A 19765-nucleotide genomic window follows, 5' to 3' on the forward strand; every position below is an offset into this window, starting at 1 on the left:
GGTTTTCGTCCCAGTGTGCATCACATTACACTTGCCAACACTGAACTGCATTTGCCATTTTGTCGCCCACCCACCCCACCCCAGTTTGGAGAGATCCTTTTGGAGCTCCTCACAATCTGTTTGGGATTTCACTACCTGAAAGAGTTTGGTATCATTTGCAAATTTGGCCACCTCACTGTTTACCCCTGATTCTAGATCATTTATGAATAAATTAAAAAGCACCGGTCCCAGTACAGATCCCTGGGGAACCCCACTTCTTACTTCCCTCCATTGTGAAAACTCTTCATTTATACCTACCCTCTGTTTCCTGTCTTTCAGAACGTTCACAATCCACACATGTATTTGTCCCCTTATCCCATGACTGATAGGTTTCCTCAGGAGTCTTTGATGAGGAACTTTGACAAAAGCTTTTTGGAAGTCCAGGTATACTATGTCAACTGGATCACCTTGATCCACACACTTGTTGACTCTCTCAAAGAACTCCAAAAGGTTTATGAAGCAAGGTTTACCTTTGCAAAAGCCATGCTGGTTCTCTCCCAGCTTGGCCTGTTGTTCTATGTGCCTTACAGTTTTATCCTTGAGGATGTTTTCCATCAATTTGCCTGGAATGGACATTAAGCTAACCGGCCTGTAATTTCCCAGATCTTCCCTAGATCCCTTTTTGAAAATCTGTGTTACGTTTGCTACTTTCCAGTCCTCCGGTACAGAGCCTGATTGCAGGGATAAGTTATATATTTTAGCGAGGAGGTCAGCAGTTTCACATTTGAGTTCTTTGAGGACTCTTGGATGGATGCCATCTGGCCCTGGCGATTTGTTAGTTTTCCGTTTTTCCAGACAGTTTAGACCATCATTTCTTGTCACTTCTATCTGACTCAGTTCTTTTAGCCTCCATCCTCGAGAAGCCTGGTTCAGGAACAGGTATATGCTCAGTATCCTCTGCCGTGAAGACGGATGCAAAGAACTCATTCCGTTTCTCTGCAACCTTCATATCCTCCTTAATAATTCCTTTCACTCTCTCATTGTTTAATGGTCCAACCACCTCCTTGGCAGGTTTCTTGCTTCTGATGTATTTAAAGAAGTTTTTGTTATTCCCCTTGACACTTTTTGCTAAATGTTCCTCAAACTCTCTCTTCACCTTCCTTATTGTCACCTTGCATTTCTTTTGCCAGAGTTTGTGTTCCTTTCTCTTCTCTTCATTTGGACAAGCCTTCCAGTTTCGGAAGGAAGTTTTCTTCCCTGTTGTTGCTTCCTTGACATTACCTGTTAGCCATGCTGGCATCCTCCTGGACTTAGTGATACCTTTCCTTCTTTTGGGTATACAATCTAACTGGGCTTCTAATATTGTGGTTTTGAGTATAAACTTCATGAATTCTGGAGTGAAGTGACTCTCCTGATTTTCTCTTTTAGCTTTCTTTTCACCATACTCCTCATTTTGGAGAAGTTTTTTCTTCTGAAATTCAAAATGTCTGTGTTAAACTTCCTTGGTGAGTCTCTCCCTGTATGTATGCTGAATTTGATCGCACTATGGTCACTGTTCCATAAAGGGTCGATGACACTGACATAATGCACCAGGTCCTGGGTGCCACTCAGGATTAAGTCCAAGGTCACCTTCTCTCTGGTTGGTTCCAAGACCAACTGTTCTAGGGCACAGTCATTCAGCGTATCTAGAAATTTGACCTCTTTGTCATGACCTGACTGTGAATTTACCCAGTCTATGTGTGGGTAATTGAAGTCACCCATTATTACAGCCCTGCCTCTCCTTGACGCCTCCCTGATTTCCTCCTGCAACTCCCAGTCACTGTCAGCATTTTGATCCGGAGGGCAATAGCATGTTCCCGGTAGCACATTTCCTTTCAGACCTTTTATTGTCACCCACAGGGTTTCTGTGGAGGACTCCAGTCCACTAAGGTTTTCTACCTTGTTAGACTCTATCCCTAACATACGGTGCTACTCCACCTCCAAGGCACCCCCCTCCCCGTCCTTTCTATAGAGTTTCTATCCAGGTTTAACAGTGTCCCACTGGTTCTCACTGTTCCACCATGTTTCTGTTATGCCCACTATATCTATTTCTGTGTTAGCAACCAAACACTCCAGCTCACCCATCTTGGCTCAGAGGCTTCTGGCATTGGCATATAAGAACCTGTACGCTGAGTCTTTCACCTGGTATATGCTATCTTTCTTTGGACTTCTTCTGTCTGCTCTTTATGTGGTTCTGCTCTGTCCCCTTTGGTTTTATCTGAATCTTTTGCACCCTCGCACTTTAAAGGATGGCATTTGCCAAACTGGATACTGCCCAGCTCCTGTTGGCTATTCCCCAGGAGTCATTTTAAAAGTTGCTCTGCAACTTTTTTGATTTTAAGCACCAGCAGTCTGGTTCCATCTTGGTTCAAGTCCAGCTCGTCTCTTTTGTACAGACCTTACTTGTCCCAAAATGTATCCCAGTGCCTAACAAAACTAAACCCCTCCTCCCGGCACCAACATCTCTTCCACACATTGAAACCCCTCAGCTCTGCCTGTCTCACTGTACCTGCGTGTGGAACAGGTAGCATTTCTGAGAATGCTACCTTGGGGGTCCTGGACTTCAATACGCTACCTATCAGCCTAAATTTGACTTCCAGGACCTCCCGTCTTCATTTCCCCACATTGTTGGTGCTGACGTGCACCATGACAGCTGTCTCCTCCCCAGCATTGCCTAAGTTTGGATTGGATCAGTTTCAATCTGTGATGACTGATGACGTGGACGAGCTGCTTGGGGCGGTGCGGCCTACCACTTGCTCTCTGGATCCTTGACCAACTTGGCTGCTTTTATCTAGCAGAGAGATTGTTGGGGATCGCATAATTAATATCATTAACTCATCACTGAGGGAGGGTAGGATGCCTCCTTGTTTGAAGGAGGCAATGATTAGACCACTTCTTAAGAAGCCTTCCCTAGATCCCTCAGGGATGAACAGTTATAGGCCGGTCTCCAATCTCATGGTTGGGCAAGGTGATTCAGAGACTGGTGACTAACCAGCTCCAGGTAGTTTTGGAGGAAACCGAATATCTAGACCCATTTCAAACTGGCTTTAGAGCGGGATATGATGCTGAGTCTGCCTTGGTCGGCCTGATGGATGTCCTTTACTGGGGAATCGATAGTGACTCTGCTGGTTCTTTTGGATCTCTCGGCGGCGTTCGATACCATCGACCATGTTATCCTTCTTGATCAGCTGGGCAAATTGGGGATAGGAGGCACTGCTTTGCAGTGGTTCCACTCTTATCTCTCAGGCAGATTCCAGATGGTGGAACTTGGTGACAGTTCCTCCGGGAGCTATTATATGGAGTCCCGCAGGGCTCCATTCTGTCACCTATGCTTTTTAATATTTACATGAAACCACTGGGTGAGGTCATCAAGAGATTTAGTGCAGGGTGTTATCAGTATGCTGATGACACCCAAATCTATTTTTCATCATCATCATCATCATCATCATCATGAAATGGCATTCACTCCCTAAATGCCTGCCTACAGGCATTAATGGGCTGGATGAGGGATAACAAATTGAAGCTGAATCCAAACAAGACAGAGGTGCTCATTGTGGGGGATCGGATTTAAGGGATGAGTTAGATCTTCCTGTGCTGGATGGGGTTACACTCCCTAGAAGGAACAGGTACACAGCTTGGGAGTGCTCTTGAATCCAGGCCTCACCATGGTATCTCAGGTGGAGGCTATGTCCAGGAACGCTTTCTATCAGCTTTGGCTGATTCGACAGCTGCGTCCATTCTTTGAAGAGAACGATCTCAAAACAGTGGTGCATCAGCTGGTAATCTCCAGGCTTGACTATTGCAATGTGTTGTACGTGGGGCTGCCTTTGTACGTAGTTCAGAAACTTCAGTTAGTTCAAAATGTGGCAGCCAGATTGGTCTCTGGGGTAACCTGGAGAGACCATATTATGCCTGTCTTAAAACAGCTGCACTGGCTGCCAATATGTTTCCGGGCGAAATACAAAGTGCTGGTTTATTACCTTTAAAGCTCTGAACGGCATGGGTCTGGGTTACCTTCGAGAGCGCCTTCTTTGGTATGATCCACATCGCTCGTTGAGGTCATCTGGAGAGGTCCATCTCCAGTTACCACTGGTACGTCTGGTCGCAACTTGGAACCGGGGCTTTTCTGTAGCTGCTCCTGGTCTATGGAATGCACTCCCGGTAGATATCAGCAGTTTAGGCTGTGTGTCGGCCTTTAAGAGAGCCCTAAAAACCTATTTGTTTGTCCTGGCCTTCCAAGGCTTGTAAAGTGTTGTTGGTTTTTAAAAGTATTTTAATTGGTTTTAATTGGTATTTTAATTGGTTTTAAATTGTTTTAATCGTTTTTGAATTGTTTTTATATTGTTTTTAGCATTGTGTTTGAATTGTGGGTTTTATGTCTTTTTAAAAAGTTGTACACTGCCCAGAGCCTCTGGATGGGACAGTTTATAAATGTGATGAATGAATGAATGAATAAATCCTATCTAGACGCTACGTGATGTCTGCAACCTTCACACCAGGCAGGCATGTCACTGTGCGGTCAACACGCAGGTCACAAACCCATCTCTCTATACCTCTAATGATTGAATCACCCACTACAAGGAGGCCCCCACCCCCCGGAAGAGTATCCCCTGTGCAAGAGGATATAGGCTCATCTTCCACAGAAGGGGTCCCTTCTAAAAGAGCATTTCCCTCTTCCTCAGACCGATGTCCTCCTTGCCGGAGACCTTCATTCGTTCTGACAGCAGAGCTGCTATCAGCCCTGGAGTGGGATGCCTCTACCAGGTCCCTGAATATCTTGTCCTCATGCCTCACTGTCTCTCTGAGCTTCTCCAGATCCGCCACCTTGGTCTCAAGGGAATGAATTTGCTCCCTGAGAGCCAGGAGCTCCTTGCACCAAGCACACACCCATGATTTATGCCCATGAGACAAATAGTCATACATGTGGCACTCTGTGTAATACACTGGAAAGTGCCCCCTCCCCTGCTGACTTTCTATATTCATACTGGTTTTGTTGGCTGTTTCCTGTATTTAGAGGTAGTTTATTAGAAAAATAGGTCTCAGCTGTAATGGTCAGCTATTTAACTGTCCAAACAGCCTTTCTCAAGAATATGAGGAAGTGATTTGTACTTGCCTTCTCTGCTCCATCGGGCTCTTTGTGATCACAGGAGCTTGTTCCAGGCTCCCCCGAACACTTCCCGCTAAACTCCCGCTAAACTCCCACATCCTGTTTGCTATGCTCTCAGGCTTATGCAGAGAATAGGCTTCAAACTGAGACACAGGATGTGAGTCAAAGGAATGTCAAAAGAATGTGAGGCCTCCCCAGCCCTAGCTGACTCCACCCTCTCCAGGCAGGGACAAACTAAAACACTGGAGTTTGGTAGCCCTGGCAAATAACACACACAGACTAGGACTTATCCCTTAAAGAGAAACCAGCCCCTCAAGATCTCCCCTCCTCCTGTTAGTTTGAAGGGGGGAAAGACTAGATGTTGTTCTGTTCAGAAAAGCTTCATCGCCTCCTCAAGCTGTTTCTGCTCTTCCCAGAGTAGGCTTCAAACTGAGCCTTTGTCAACTCATGTTGACTAAGGAGGATGTGGTTCTATCCTGGGTGCTCCAGTCTAAACAATGGTGCCAGAGCCCCTGCTTATGACATGGAGTGAACATAAGCATCCATCCTGCCCCCAGCCTCCTAAGACAAGATAGGCTCAGAGCCCATCTCACAGCCAGTTATCAGCTTTGGCTTTGGTAGGCATGTACCACTGATGGAGTAGCAGAGCTCACCTTTTTGGTGCTTGAGCCCAGTTCTGGATACTGTAGAAGCAGGGACAATTGAACAAGGTGGGCAATTGTCCCTGGGCCCCATGAGAGACAGGGTGTGGCTGGTGGCTGGAAAACACCCTGCTTTTAGCTCTCTTCCTGCCTTCCTGACTCATTGTCAGTCTGCTGGCTCCTGATCAGAATGTGGAGAATGTTGTTGTGCACATAGGAGTGAGAGAAAGAGCATTCCAAAAATGTTTTTCACCATGTCCGTATAGTTCTTCTGCAACAAAGCCATGAGGTGGAGGAGGAGGAGAAGGCGAGGGGCCCAGGGGCCCATCTTCACTTCTTGTCCCAGGGCCCACTTTAACTTTGCTATATCTCTGTGTAGAAACCATATGCCCCATTCTCTTCTGCATGTGAGACTTGCATGCACATCTGCCATTCTCCCGCCTGATGGTAGCAGCCCCTCTCCCAGTCACCTAAGAGGGGCCATCTTTAGTACTGATACTATCCCACATGCATGATGATGTTACACAAGAGTGCCTGGTTTTTTTCCTTGCAGTTCTTCGCTTTGAGTCTTGTGTTCTAGTCATTGGGCCTGTCAAGAAGTCTTCCTCTAAGTAGGCAATTTGCTTTTCCATAGTACCCACAAGATTGCATTCTTACAACCATGAGATGTACATCAATAATGCATTTATTTAAAATGTGCATACTTGTTGACCTGATTATAATTTTGTACCCACATGAGTCTAGTATGATTCTATCACCTGTCAATAGAAAAACTTCAGCTTTACACCCAAGGAAGAGTAGCAGTAGTAGGTCTCTGGGTTCAACCCAGCTTGCATATAAATAACTTTCTATTTAAAAGCCTGTATAATTTATAATCTTAATAATCCTTAAAGAAATCTTAATAATCCTCCAAGACACAATTCATTACTTATGCATAGCAACCTGTCTGTTAGCAAATTATCTGTCTGTGCTGAAAGCAAATGGCAAACTGTTCGCAAATCCTTTTCTCAGGAATGACTGCTAATGCTATAATGGCAATTCTCTACATTAAATGCCTGTGTTCAAAGAGTTTAACATTATTTTTCCTTTGGACAGCTGTGCTCATAAACCATTGGGAATATAAGCTCTTTTATTATGCTTTTAGGAGTGTTGGGGTTGCTGAGAGTCTCTATACTGCAGGATGGCTCTAACTGAGTCTTGCTGCCTCTGTGTTTCAGAGTTTTGGAGTTCTGTGTTTCAGCAGCACAGTCCTCGAAGCATTTGCACCAAGGAGAGCTGCTATACCGTGATAAGGACTTGAGCTTGCCAGGTTCTGATGTTAAAATGCTTTCTTTGCTGCAGCCCTAGATCACAATCCAGAGGAACACATGACTGATTCAGTGTACCCTGTGGAGCTTTAAAAATGTAACAGGAAATGCCACTCCTTCCCTCATTTCAAAGCAAGCTGCTTTCAAATAAAGGAGAGTTTTGAAAGCAGTTTGCAGTACAGCATGGGAGGCTGCTGTTGTGGTACCCCATCTCAAGACATTTTATTTATTTATTTTATTACATTTTTATACTGTCCCATCCAAAGGCTCTGGATGGTGCACAACAACAAAACCAAACCCCGCAAACAATCACTTAAAACAAATCAACTTAAAACAATACAAAAACAAATTTAAAAATAGGTTAAAACCATTTAAACAGAAACATTTAAAAACAATTTTAAAACTGGAAGGCCAAACCAAACAAATAGGTTTTAAGGGCTCTCTTGAAGGCCAACAATGATTCCAAACTATGAATTCCTGTCAGGAGTGCATTCCACAATCCAGGAGCTAGGGGTGTGCAAACTGGCTCAACGTCAAACAAGTTCAATGTCGAAACGGTTTGGTTTGATGGTCTGGGGTCGAACCAAACCACCCCCTGTTTTGTCTGACCCTGGACCGAACTGTTGGAGGGTTCGCAATTTTTTAACAAAATAATAATAAAATTTGTTTAACTGTATCCCCTTCGGAGGAATTCCTTGGGGTGGCAGGGTGGTCCGCTGAAGTTCCCCCTCCCCCCACCTGCCCCATTATCACCCCCAGCTGCCCATTTGGCTGGTTTTTTGGCCCATTCGGGCCTTTGAACTTCATCACAGCTAGCCCAGTTTTCTACAATCGTGTGAATAGCCTCAGAGAGTGTGTGATTGTGTTGATTCTCCTGGACCTCTCAGTGGTGGTCAAGAACATCAACTAGGATACCTTCTAAATAGCCTGCCTAGAATGGGTGTTGGATGCACCATCCTCCAATGGCTCCATTCTTTCTTGGTGGGATTATGCTGAAGGTGGTGATAGGGCATTTCTGCTTTGCCCGATGAGAATTATGCTACAGAGTGCCACATAATTCAGTCCTGCCACCCTTGCTTTTTAGCATCTGCATGAAACTGCTGGTAGGTGTGATGTTTGCAGATCTGAAGTGAAGTATTGTCAGGATACTGATAGCACCCAAATCTGTTTCTGCTTTTCATCTAATCAAATGGCATTGGATGTTCTGAACTAGTTCCTGAAATCAGTAAGGGACTCAATTATGACTAAGAACCTGAAACTCAGTTCAGATGAGATGTTATTGATAGGTGGTTCACCATGGAGAAGCTAATGGGTGTTGAGCCTGTTTTGGCTAGGGTTGCACTCTCACTTGAAAGATCAGGTTTGAAATGCTATTAGATCGGGTCTTGCTGATGAATGATCAGCTACTTTTGTTGCTTAGAGCAATGTTCGTTTGGTATGCAGTAGAGATGTGCAAATTGATTCAAGTCTAATTGATTTGAGCTCAAATTGGTGTGATTTGAGTGATTTGAACTCGAATCGAATTGCCTCAGAATATAGGGCCTGATTAGAGTTTGAATTGAATCAGCTAGGGATGTGCTAAAATGTGCTAAAATTGAAGGTGCTATGTGCAACAGCCCCGACACAGCCTCCCTACATAGAGGGCACCGCCAACCTACTGAAGGTGGTGTGTGAGGGGATGTTGGAGTTAGGAGCAAGCTGTCAGAGCAGCTGGTGGAGCTAGCGTTCACCACCTGGAATGGCTGGTTGTCCAACGTGGTCATCTCGCCAATGGCCTGGGTAGGTTCTGGGTGACCAGATCACTTGCCCACCAACTGCATCCACCTCACAAGCAACTTCCCCTGCTTGAGAGGAGGAGCAGATGCCTTGCCGCTAGTCAAGGACAAACCAGGCCTATTGCTGCCAGCAGGAGCATGGACTCCCAGGTGATGCCATTGCAGGTGCTGCAGAATCTCTGTCATAAGATGCTGTGAGTCCTTACCTCTGCTGACCTGTGTCCTGCAGTGGATACAGGCAGCATGGTATGGGTCACCATGGCCGATCTCAAAGTGGTCCCATACCAGGCTGCTGTTGGGGCAAGGCACCTGCTCCTCCTCTCAAGCAGGGGAAGTTGCTTGTGAGGTGGGTGCAGTTGGTGGGCAAGTGGTCTGGTCACCCAGAACCTACCCAGGCCATTGGAGAGATGATCACTTTGGCTGGCTTCATTTAAAGAAGCCGGCTTTTTTTGCGGGGAGGGTGCTTTTTTTTTTTTAAAGGAAACAAGACAACAGTGGGGCAGGTCTAAGTGAAAGGAAGGCAAAGAAGGGCAGGGGGTTACTGTGGTCTCTATCTAACCCACCTTCCTGTCCCACAGTCCTGCTACTGAATCCCTCCCTTCCCCAAACTAGGCCCTAATTAAAGAACTCTTACGTTCTAATAACCTGACCAAGGCGAGGGGTGGGTGGGTGTCTCTCACCTTCCGGCGTTTTTGTTGGGGGCGTCCGGCGTCTTCAGCTGGATTCTGCTCTTAGAGACACTTTGGGGCTGAGAGACACCGGGATCTGACAGCTGGGGGTAGGGCAGGTGGGCACCAGTCAGGCACCCACCCACCCATTCCATCAATAAAAAAAAACCCCAACCCAAAAAAGGTAAACAGAGGGAGCCTGGCAGGCTGGGCACCACACACCAGCCTACAAAACCAAAAATGAATACACCGGGCACACAGACAGCAGCAGCAAAGGTGCAGCTTGGGGCTATAAAAAGTGGGAAGCACAGCACCAAGCTACTGGGGGCTAAAAGCAAGAAAGAAAATGACGCACACAAGGGGAAAAAATTCAAAGCAGCACTCAGTTAAATCCACTGGGGTATGCTAATACAATTTTTTTTTAAATCAGCACAGTACCACAGGTATCATAGCCACCAGGGGCTGGATACAAGCAAGAATAAAAAAATCGGGGCGGGGGCGAGAAAAAAATCCAAGCAGCACCCAGTTAAAGCCACTGGGGGTCTTGTTACAATTTTTAAAAAAATAGAAGATAAAATAAAAATAAAAGCAGTTGTTGGTAGTAGAAATTAAAATAAGAAAGAGAGAGAGAGAGAAGCCAGCAGGCACTCTCTGTTTCCACTCACTGGGCCAGACAGGCAGACAGGCCCAAACCACCACCACCAGTCTCTGCTCTCAGTGATGTTGCTGCTGCAGTCTCTCTCTGTGATCCTTCTCTTATGAGGCACAATTGGCTCTCTGGCTCTCTGCTGCCAAGCATCCCTTTAAATAGGAGAAAATAAATGGAGCTGCTTTTATCACTTTTACCTGCCATTTATTTTGTTGCTATTTTTGTCTGTAATACTTTGATTTTAGTTTTAGTTTTGTTCTAAAAAAATTCTGGAAGTTTTATTCCTGAATTGTCTGAACATTCATATATAAGTCATCTTGAAGACCTTGGAAAGGTGGTGTGTTAGATAGACAGATGAAAAAAAATCAAAAGGCATGCTGATTTGGGGCACACCTAAAAATACTTCCTGAGTTTTAGCTTTTGTTTTAGCTTCTCAAACATGTTGTTCAAATTTTGTAATTTCACTAGCCATAATGGTCCCACAAAATGATAAAGTACATCTGGAACATTCTACTAATTCAAGCATAAGTGTCCAGAGCAAAAATGGGAATAAAACTGATCTTGTTAAATGTCCACTCCACTAGCATAGATCACCCAGAGGTGAGAGCAGACTATGGTGATTCATTTTGCAAATAGCTGGTTCAGAGAAAATGTCATAGTTTTTTTAAAAAAATAGTGTCATTAAAAATATAACAATCTAAGAGAGTATGACATTTCTCCTCGTCTAGTACTCTAACTTGAGCATATAGATCCCTTTATAAGGCAGGAAACCTATAAAACCATAAATAGTATGTATGGGTGCAATCCCTGCTCAGTCGTGAAGCTTGCTTGGTGACCTTAGTCCAGTTACTGTCTCTGAGGGTCAACCTAGACCTGTGGCAGAGATGCATGAATACATCTCCATCTCTTTAAATTGTTTACAAATAATAGCTGTGGGGAGGTGATGGGTTTAATGCTTCCCTCTCACATGCCCCAAAGGAAATGCCCTGCACAGAAGCTGCTATTTGTCACAGTAGGAGAACCCATACCAGGGAAAATAGTGGCTTGGCAGAGAGTAAAGAAACAATTTTCATCAGAAAAGAATGTGAGGGAAAGGGTTGTTAAACACAGCATGGTCTTGATCTAGAATGGTCCTGATCTAGATTTTCACATCTAGTTTGACCCTCTGGCTAATGCACCTACCAGAGTTGTGCGGATATATATACATTTTATTTATTTATTTATTATTTTTTACATGTTATATCCCGCTCTTCCTCCAAGGAGCCCAGAGCGGTGTACTACATACTTGAGTTTCTCCTCACAACAACCCTGTGAAGTAGGTTAGGCTGAGAGAGAAGTGACTGGCCCAGAGCCACCCAGCAAGTCTCATGGCTGAATGGGGATTTGAACTTGGGTCTCCCCGGTCCTAGTCCAGCACTAGGTAAAATACAAATGTAGTAATAATAAGAAATTCTTCCATAGTGATTGTCTATATATTTATTCCTATGGATTTTGGTGGCCAGCATCCTATCAAATTCCATCCTGTGGATGGAATCAACTAACTCAGCACCAGCACTTGTACAAGGGGAGACAAATTTCAACAACCACCATCATTCCCCAGAAACTCTTTGTGTCACCTGAAAATATGTTCCTGAAGGTCAAGCAGCTCTTGAGGACGTATTTTCAGTTGACACAGACAATGCCCCAGGTAAGTGTTTTGAAATCTGTGTCCCCCACCCCATGAATGCCAGCACTGTATTTAGTCTGGAACTCACCTGTACCGCAAATGTATTTTATGAAGTACCAGCACTTAGATAAGGAGTGATTCATGCTCGAATAAATAAGATGCAGAATTACACTCTGGGTTTGGCATAAGTTTCAATGGTCATTGTACTGAAGCTGTTCTTTCCCTGCCCTAGCATGTACTGTATATATTCCCATGGTTTGTTAATTAATTAAGCCAAGGTTTGTTTGTTTTTCACTAGAACATAATAAAGTGCGTTATCGCAATTTCTCTAACCAACAGTTAAACCAACTGTTTTATTAATGAATATATATTTGATATCTTTTTGAGTCATATTTGATATATTGCTTAATAAACTTGAGACAACCAGCAATATTATTTGATGAACTAAATTTATTTAATTTATTTTATTCATTAATAAATGGTTAATTTTATTGTTTCTGAGACTCCAGCTTTTTTCTGGTATATATCATGTTCTATTCAGTATCATAAAGTCTTAGGCAAAATACAAAGATGCAGCATTCCAGTAGGAACATTGAGAGATAAATAGCTTGGACTTAGAGCTTCAAATTGTATATGAATTATTTATCTTCTACATTTGTTAATTGTGATAATAAGGCTTTGTATTCAAGGTGTGCTATTTTCCAGCATCAAATCTGGCTTTTTGGTCTGCATTATCCTGGAAATAACAACCTTCAAGGGCCATGTGGTCAAGTACGCTGCTGCTTGAATGTGCTTGTTTTACTAATTTAGAAAAAATACATTTTCCAGGATCTGTTATCCATTGTGCAGCTTACATGTGTTCCTGCCCAAGCTAATTAAAATAGATTTTGAATAAGAAAATGCACAATTCTGCTGTAACCTCTGGTTTGTTAAAAACTGCTGTATCTTTTCCTCCAACACAGGGACCTTGCTGCAAGAAACTGTCTAGTAGGTGAAAATCACATGTTGAAAATCAGCGACTTTGGAATGTCTCGTCAAGAAGATGATGGAGTATATTCATCTTCCGGCTTAAAGCAGATTCCCATCAAATGGACAGCTCCAGAGGCTTTAAACTATGGTAAGGAAGTAATTGTTGGAGCTAGGACCCTAGCAGCACCAGCTCTTAGCTGCAATGTCTCATAGTGACCACGGGGGGGGGGAGTTAGGGTCATGGATAAAAGTGCTGGACTCTTCCCCTCTTTGTTCTTCCAGTGTTAGTCTCCATTTTATTTTTCCAGAGATGGTTGTTTGTTTGATCTCTCTCTTCAGCCATGAGCTACAGCTGAAATTAAGCTGCAGGCTTTTTCACATTTCTTTGTAACGAATAAATCTTTAAATAAATCCTTGTAGTTCTTCAATACTAAAGAACTGTCTCAAGACCTCTTGCTTTGCTGCTTTCTCACCAAACTAGTTTTACTTTGCTATTTGGGGACTGAACTGCCATTCTTCCGCTACAGTTATATTGGTGCCTGTTCTGTGTATATAGTCTAACATAAAAAACAATCTGACAATTGTCTGAGATATTGTCTGACATCTGATACATATATGCAAATACCTGCATTTTTTGCAAAATTTCTCAGAGCAAAATAAGATGTCTATATTTCTATATTCTATATTAAAAAAGAATTCTTTCTACAGAAAAGTCAGCATAATACTTTTACATATGAATTACATTTTTAATGTGTTTTAATTAAAAAATTATTTGTGGCTAGATCATTACAGTAGATTTTCTTGGACATTGATTCAGATGATAATAATTAAGAAACTGTTAGGAGCAAGTATGTAACAGCAGAAGGTTCTCCAGAATGTTGGTGATGTGTGTGGTTTTTCCCCCTTCAGACTTGAATTGTGTAAAAGACTAGGTAGTTATAACACCCAAAAGAATGCAGTTCATAAACCATGATAGGAAAAGGAAGTAATGGATCCTCCCTAAGCGTTTTGGAGTTATTTACACAACAGTTTTATGCATCCTCCTGCCACTGTCTTTGACTTTTTTCTTTTAAGTGTGCTATTTATGGTTAGGGGGAAATGGCCTATAATAAGTTGGATTCATCACACAAACGATATGTGAGACTGTTCATTTTTATATTTATGAATAGAGCTGTCTAGAGTGCTCTAATAAGTACAAGAGCAATTGAGAAACAATACGTGGGCTTCAGTTTTGTAAATAAGATAATATACGTGAACTTGAATTTTTTATTTTTTATTTTTAAACCTTTTTGCCAGTTACCCAACGTTGGTTTACTGTAGGATTCTCATATGTATAGGAACACAGTCCTACCATTTGGTTGTTCTCTATTTAGTTAATATTTTCAAATAACTTTAATAAGTTATTTTCCGAAAGAGAGTTTATATTTTAAGAATGTGCTTTTCCATCTATAAAACTAGCCGTAAATGCATCAAGAGTATTAGCCAGTTTCTCAGTGATGTTGTGGTATAACCATAGCAGATTACACAACCCAAGTTCATTCCACTTGGAATCAATACGCACAGAATAAAATCACTTTCTTGCTGCATGTACTGCCACAGCATAGACCTTCAAATGGGCTCTATGCTACGTTTTATCAAATTCAAGATAAATCCTCCATTTGCACTACAGGCATCTACCTGTTGCATTGTTCTTCCATGTGGTCTCTGTGCTCAACAGGATTGGGTTTTGCGCCTACGCAGAGACTGCATCAGAATTTCTCCAAGCTGAAAGACTTCTCTCTGAAATGGGCAGTAGCCCTGCCCCCTCTGGTGTAGTACGCATGTGTCCCAGCAGTCCTCCTCAGTCTTTCTTTGTCCACCAACAGATTGATACCTCCGTGAGTTGCTCTGAGCTATTTTTTAAAACACCCTTCTGTTACCCTCTGTTTTTACTTCTCTCTTTCTTTTCTTTAGTTAAGTTCATCTACCTTTCCCCTTTGAGTTTTCATTTCTTACCCACATCCCCCCCTTGCCCTCCCCCCCCCACTTTCTTGGCCTTTTGTTTTTCACTTATGGCCAGGAAGGTTACTTTAAAGTTTTGTGTCCGGTGCAGGGCTAAACTCCCCTCCACTGACGCACACAGCCATTGTTTATTTTGCCTCGGCGAGTCTCATAAGACTGACGCTTGTTCCTACTAAGGATGCCCACAGAACCGGCTGGCCCAGTTCAGTTCAAGCCCGGACTGAATCCGAACCTGACCAGACCAGTTCGGTCCGGCATCTCTTAGAAACACCCCCCGCTGGTCCAGTCCAGTCCGGGGTGGGTGGGTGTCACAAAGGGGTTTTTTTTAATTAAAAAAATGTATTACCTTTAGCCCCTTCGGGGGGCTTCCTCTAGGTAATTAAAACAATTATTATTATTTATTTATTTTAAAAAATCGCAAACACCCCCCCCCCAATTGGGTGGGGGATGTCAGTCCGAGGTCGGACCAAACTGGGGTGGGTTCAGTCCGACCCCAAACAGTCGAACTGAACCGGTACAACCTCGAACAGGTTCAGGGTTGAACCTGTTTGCACATCCCTAGCTCCCACTGCTCAAAATTCACCAAGCAAGCTAGAAAAAAAAGTGTCTCGCGCCTTCGTTCCTAGCTCTGGGAACAAGCATTTAAGTCTTCTCAGACGGCTCAAGGCCTTCCTACTACCCCAGGGATGCAGACTGCACTAAGCTCCCCACAACAGGACTCAGGCTTACAGCCCCCTTCTTCTTCTGCCTCTAATGGGGACGTGGCTGCTCCTGCTCCCAGGCAGCTTACACAGCCTATGGCTCTTAAAATGGCCACCTCGGCCCTGATGACCTCCGCTATCCCTGCTACGAGCTCCACTGCTCCTGACCTCTCGGGTTCGAGCTCTTCCTCTTCTCTAATAAAGAAGAAGAAAAAGAAGCCTCGGCATACGCTGGATCCTCCACCCATTAAGAAGCAGCTTGCAGCCCAGGAACCCGATTCTAGACTGAAAAAGAAACAGAAAGTCGCCTTCCAGTCCAACCCTTTACTACACCAATCAGACTTGATTCTCAATACCGAGCACATTTTCGAACCTGAGGGACAGGCAGACTGCCTGTGCATTGCACTCACCCTCGATACTGAGACAGCATTCGATGCCAACCAAGATCCTGAGGGCATCAAACCGAACTACAATCCCTACATCCTCGAACCCGAGGCTGACTCCTATGATCCCAAATATCCATTGGATGACCAACAACAGGACGCTTACAAATCTGCTTATGAACCTGATTTCTAGTCTGAATTTGAGGACCCTTATCCAAGACCTAGGCTATCTCCAGTCCATTCACGGCCTTCTAGCTTCTATTTGGCTACCTGTAGGCAACCAGCCTACATGGACCGGCATTACTCGGACTGGCAATATAGGCCTGCCTACCATTCTTACCAGCTGGAGCCCTCATACCACTACAGACAATGAGACTCCTATGACACTGACTGGCGACAGCTCCAGAGAGCCTTTTCCCAGGACAGGTCCCAGCCCAACCGGTGGGACTATGCTCCTAGCCAGAGAGACTGCTGTTGTTCTCCTCGTCCCTCTGCTATGGTGCCCAGACACCCCAATAGAATGCAATCACTACCTTCCACTACTAAACCCTCTTCTACTACACAAATGCCTACCACTCTACCACCACCCAGTGTACCTCCACCAAAGCACAGGCCCAACCTCTTCAACAACTCGAGGACGTTACAGTAGACCTAACATTAGACCAACCACCTGTGGAAGAATCCTCTGATCCTGAGGAAGAATACAAGGACCCTTCTCCTTACTCTGATTTGGCATCACTGGGATCTACTCCTCCAGATCTCCTTTCCAACCAAAAACCAGGCTCTCCTTCGGAGGACTATAGACATTATGCAGACTATGTCTCACACATGGCCTCGTCCCTTGGGGTACAATTTCCACAACAGAATAAGTCAGACCCGGACCCCTTATTCACCCTCATTGAAGAGCATTCCCATGCCCCGGTTTCACTCCCTTTGAATTCATCCTTCTTAAACATCACAAAATCTTGCAGGACAAAACAGTCTTCTCTACCTGAACCTCCTAAATGTCTACAGAATTTCTACCGCATCCATATGAAGCCACCCATCACATCAACTACCTCGAGCTTCTAGCTATCTTCAAGGCCCTCCAAGGTTTCCTTCTGCTTCTCTCCCATTCTACAGTCACTATTCAAATGGACAACACCACTGCGAAGTCCTACCTCAACAGACAGCGTGGCACAACTTCAACATCCCTTCTCCATCTCACCATGGACCTCTGGCACTGGTGCATCTCCCACTCCATCATGCCCAAAGCAATTCATATCCGCGGCATCACCAACACTCGAGCAGACGCCCTCAGCAGAACAGGTGTCACCTCCCACGAATGGCAGCTGCACCGCCGAACTCTCAAGGCTCTCTTTCACAGCTGGTTCCACCCAGACATGGACCTCTTTGCATCCCCACTGAATGCTCAATGCCACGTTTACTACTCCAGGGCAGGCATAGGCCCCCAGTCCCTGGAGGATGCCTTCGCTATCTCTTGGACGGAACTCTCAGCGTACGCATTTCCCCCTATTCCTCTGATTCCCAGAATCCTGCTGAAGATCCTGCAGGAACAGCCGGAATGCATCCTCATCGCCCCATGGTGGCACAGGAGACCATGGTTCACTCGCCTCCTAAACCTATCTGCTCGCAGGTACCACCGCTTTCCTCCACTCCCCCACCTTCTTTCGCAGCAGTCAGGCCAACTGCTACATCCGGATGTCCTCTGCCTCACGATGTGGTGGATCAAACTTCCTTTCCACCAGAACTCCAACTTATCTTAACGGCTTCACGTAAGCCTGCTACAATAAAGTCCTACCAACATAAATGGACGCACTTCCTTCACTTCCTTACCGCTAACGGACTATCCCCAGTCTTACTCGACTAAACACATCTGTTCCTATCTCCCCTCCATGAAGGAAACAGGCTTGAAACTATCCTCATTCAGAGTCCATTTGGCTGCCATCGTTGCCCACTCTCCTCCCACTTCTAAGCCTTGGTTCAGAGACCCCACCATTAAACGCTTCTTAAAAGGCCTCTCTGACCTCTACCCTGATGCCCCAATTGTAGCTTCCTTGTGCGATCTCTCCCTCGTACTCACCTGCTTGATGGGGCCCCCATTCGAACCCATGGCTTCCTCATCCAGTGATCTCCTTTCCTGCAAGGTGGCCTTCTTGGTGGCGATCACTTCTGCGCAATGGGTTAATGAACTCCGAGCTCTCCAAATGGATCTCCCCTACTTGACTTTCCATAGGGACAAGGTGGTCCTTCGTACAGACATCTACTTTTTGCCCAAGGTGGTCTCTTCTTTTCATCGTTCCCAACCACTGACCCTGCCTGTTTTCTTCTTGAATCCTTTGGATGATGCTCAACGCTGCCTACATATGCTTGACGTCCGGAGAGCTCTGGCTTACTATGTTGATAGGACCTCTGGCTGACGCTCCTCTCCCTCATCATTCCTCTGCCACCGTGGCTCTTAGGCCTCTGCACAGTCTATTTCCCATTGGGTTACCTGGACCATTTCGTTGTGCTACCAGCTTGCAAAGAAACGGCTATCCCCTTCTCTAAAGGCTCACTCCACTAGGGCCATGGCGGCCTCTGTTACCTTTGACAAATCCATCCCACTAATGTTATCTGCCAAGCTGCTACATGGGCGACACCTCACTCCTTTATGCAGCCCTATGCCTTGGACATCCACTCTCACCGGGATGCTGCCTTTGGCACTGCAGTTTTACAATCACTCTTCACATGAAGTCCTGCCTCCAGGTAAGGTTTGCACAGGGTGCAGCTTGCTATGCACCCAATCGTGTTGAGCACAGAGACCACGTCGAAGAACAACAGGTTGCTTACCTGTAACTTTAATTCTTCTAGTGGTCATCTGTGCTCTTACACGCCCACCCATCCTCCCCTCTTTAGTCTCTTAGGTCAACGGACTCAGTGACTGAGGAGGACTGCTGGGACACATGTGTACTACACCAGAGGGGGCAGGGCTACCACCAGTTCTAGAGAGAAATCTTTCAGCTTGGAGAAACTCTTATGAGGTCTCTGCGAAGGCACATAGCCCAATCGTGTAAGAGCACAGATGACCACTAGAAGAACTAGTTGGAGGTAAGCCTGTTTTTACTTTTATTTTGGAATTACATGGCTAAAATTTTATGCACACTTGCACAGAGTTGTTTTTGAGATTTTTAAAATAAAATCACATCTATGCTCCTGCATTTTGTGTAGTTGCATATGTGCTCCTGAGAGAACCTTGATACCTTTGTTCATTATGGGATTCAGTGTAGCCTTTTCAGTTCTCTATTTCCCTGATACATATTATGCATGTATACGATCAGCATGCTTTGGGACTGCCCTGATATTATGCTGAGAAAAGTAATTGACTTTGCATAACTTGTAGTTACTTAAGAAATGAATTACTTCTAACTGGCATCTCTGAATGTTTCAAATGAAAGGTGTTAAATTACTAGATGCCAAGTTCTGAAAGGTCTGAAGATATGCAGATTTAGGAAAGTAATCATACTGCGAGCAGCATAGTGAATGTCCATAATTGCTCTCTACCAACCAGGCAGCCCAATTTAAAGCAGTATGAAATGATATTTATTTGAAGTGCTAACATAACTTTCTGAAGTCAGAATAGTTAGCATAACCTCGGCGGTCGATATCAATGATGCATATTTTGCTTAGGCTGGTATTGAACAGTACATCCCATGTTTAAAATGATTACATATTTTGCAGTAGAAAACATTACTATGACGCTGGTAAATGTCAGTGCTAGAACTGGAGGTGAAGAAGATAATTCTAAAGATAAACACAGAAAATATTTTTGAAAATATTTGGGATTACTTGGGCTGGTTATCCAGGGTTTAAAAAAACCTGTTTTAATTGTTTTGATAAT

At 44.4% G+C, this 19765-nt stretch overlaps 1 protein-coding gene across 5 annotated transcripts in view; it reads left to right on the forward strand.

Moving 5' to 3' along the window:
* The window catches only part of FER (FER tyrosine kinase), a 288734-nt gene that overhangs the window by 246314 nt on the left and 22655 nt on the right, over window positions 1-19765 (forward strand). For all 5 annotated transcript variants that reach the window (XM_053296742.1, XM_053296743.1, XM_053296746.1 and 2 more), the window contains one exon: window positions 12794-12948. In XM_053296742.1, coding sequence (XP_053152717.1) covers window positions 12794-12948 — 155 coding nt within the window. The remainder of the gene's footprint in view (window positions 1-12793; window positions 12949-19765) is intronic.

This window comes from Hemicordylus capensis, chromosome 2 (assembly GCF_027244095.1).
Source record: "Hemicordylus capensis ecotype Gifberg chromosome 2, rHemCap1.1.pri, whole genome shotgun sequence".
Classification (NCBI taxonomy): Eukaryota; Metazoa; Chordata; class Lepidosauria; order Squamata; family Cordylidae; genus Hemicordylus; species Hemicordylus capensis.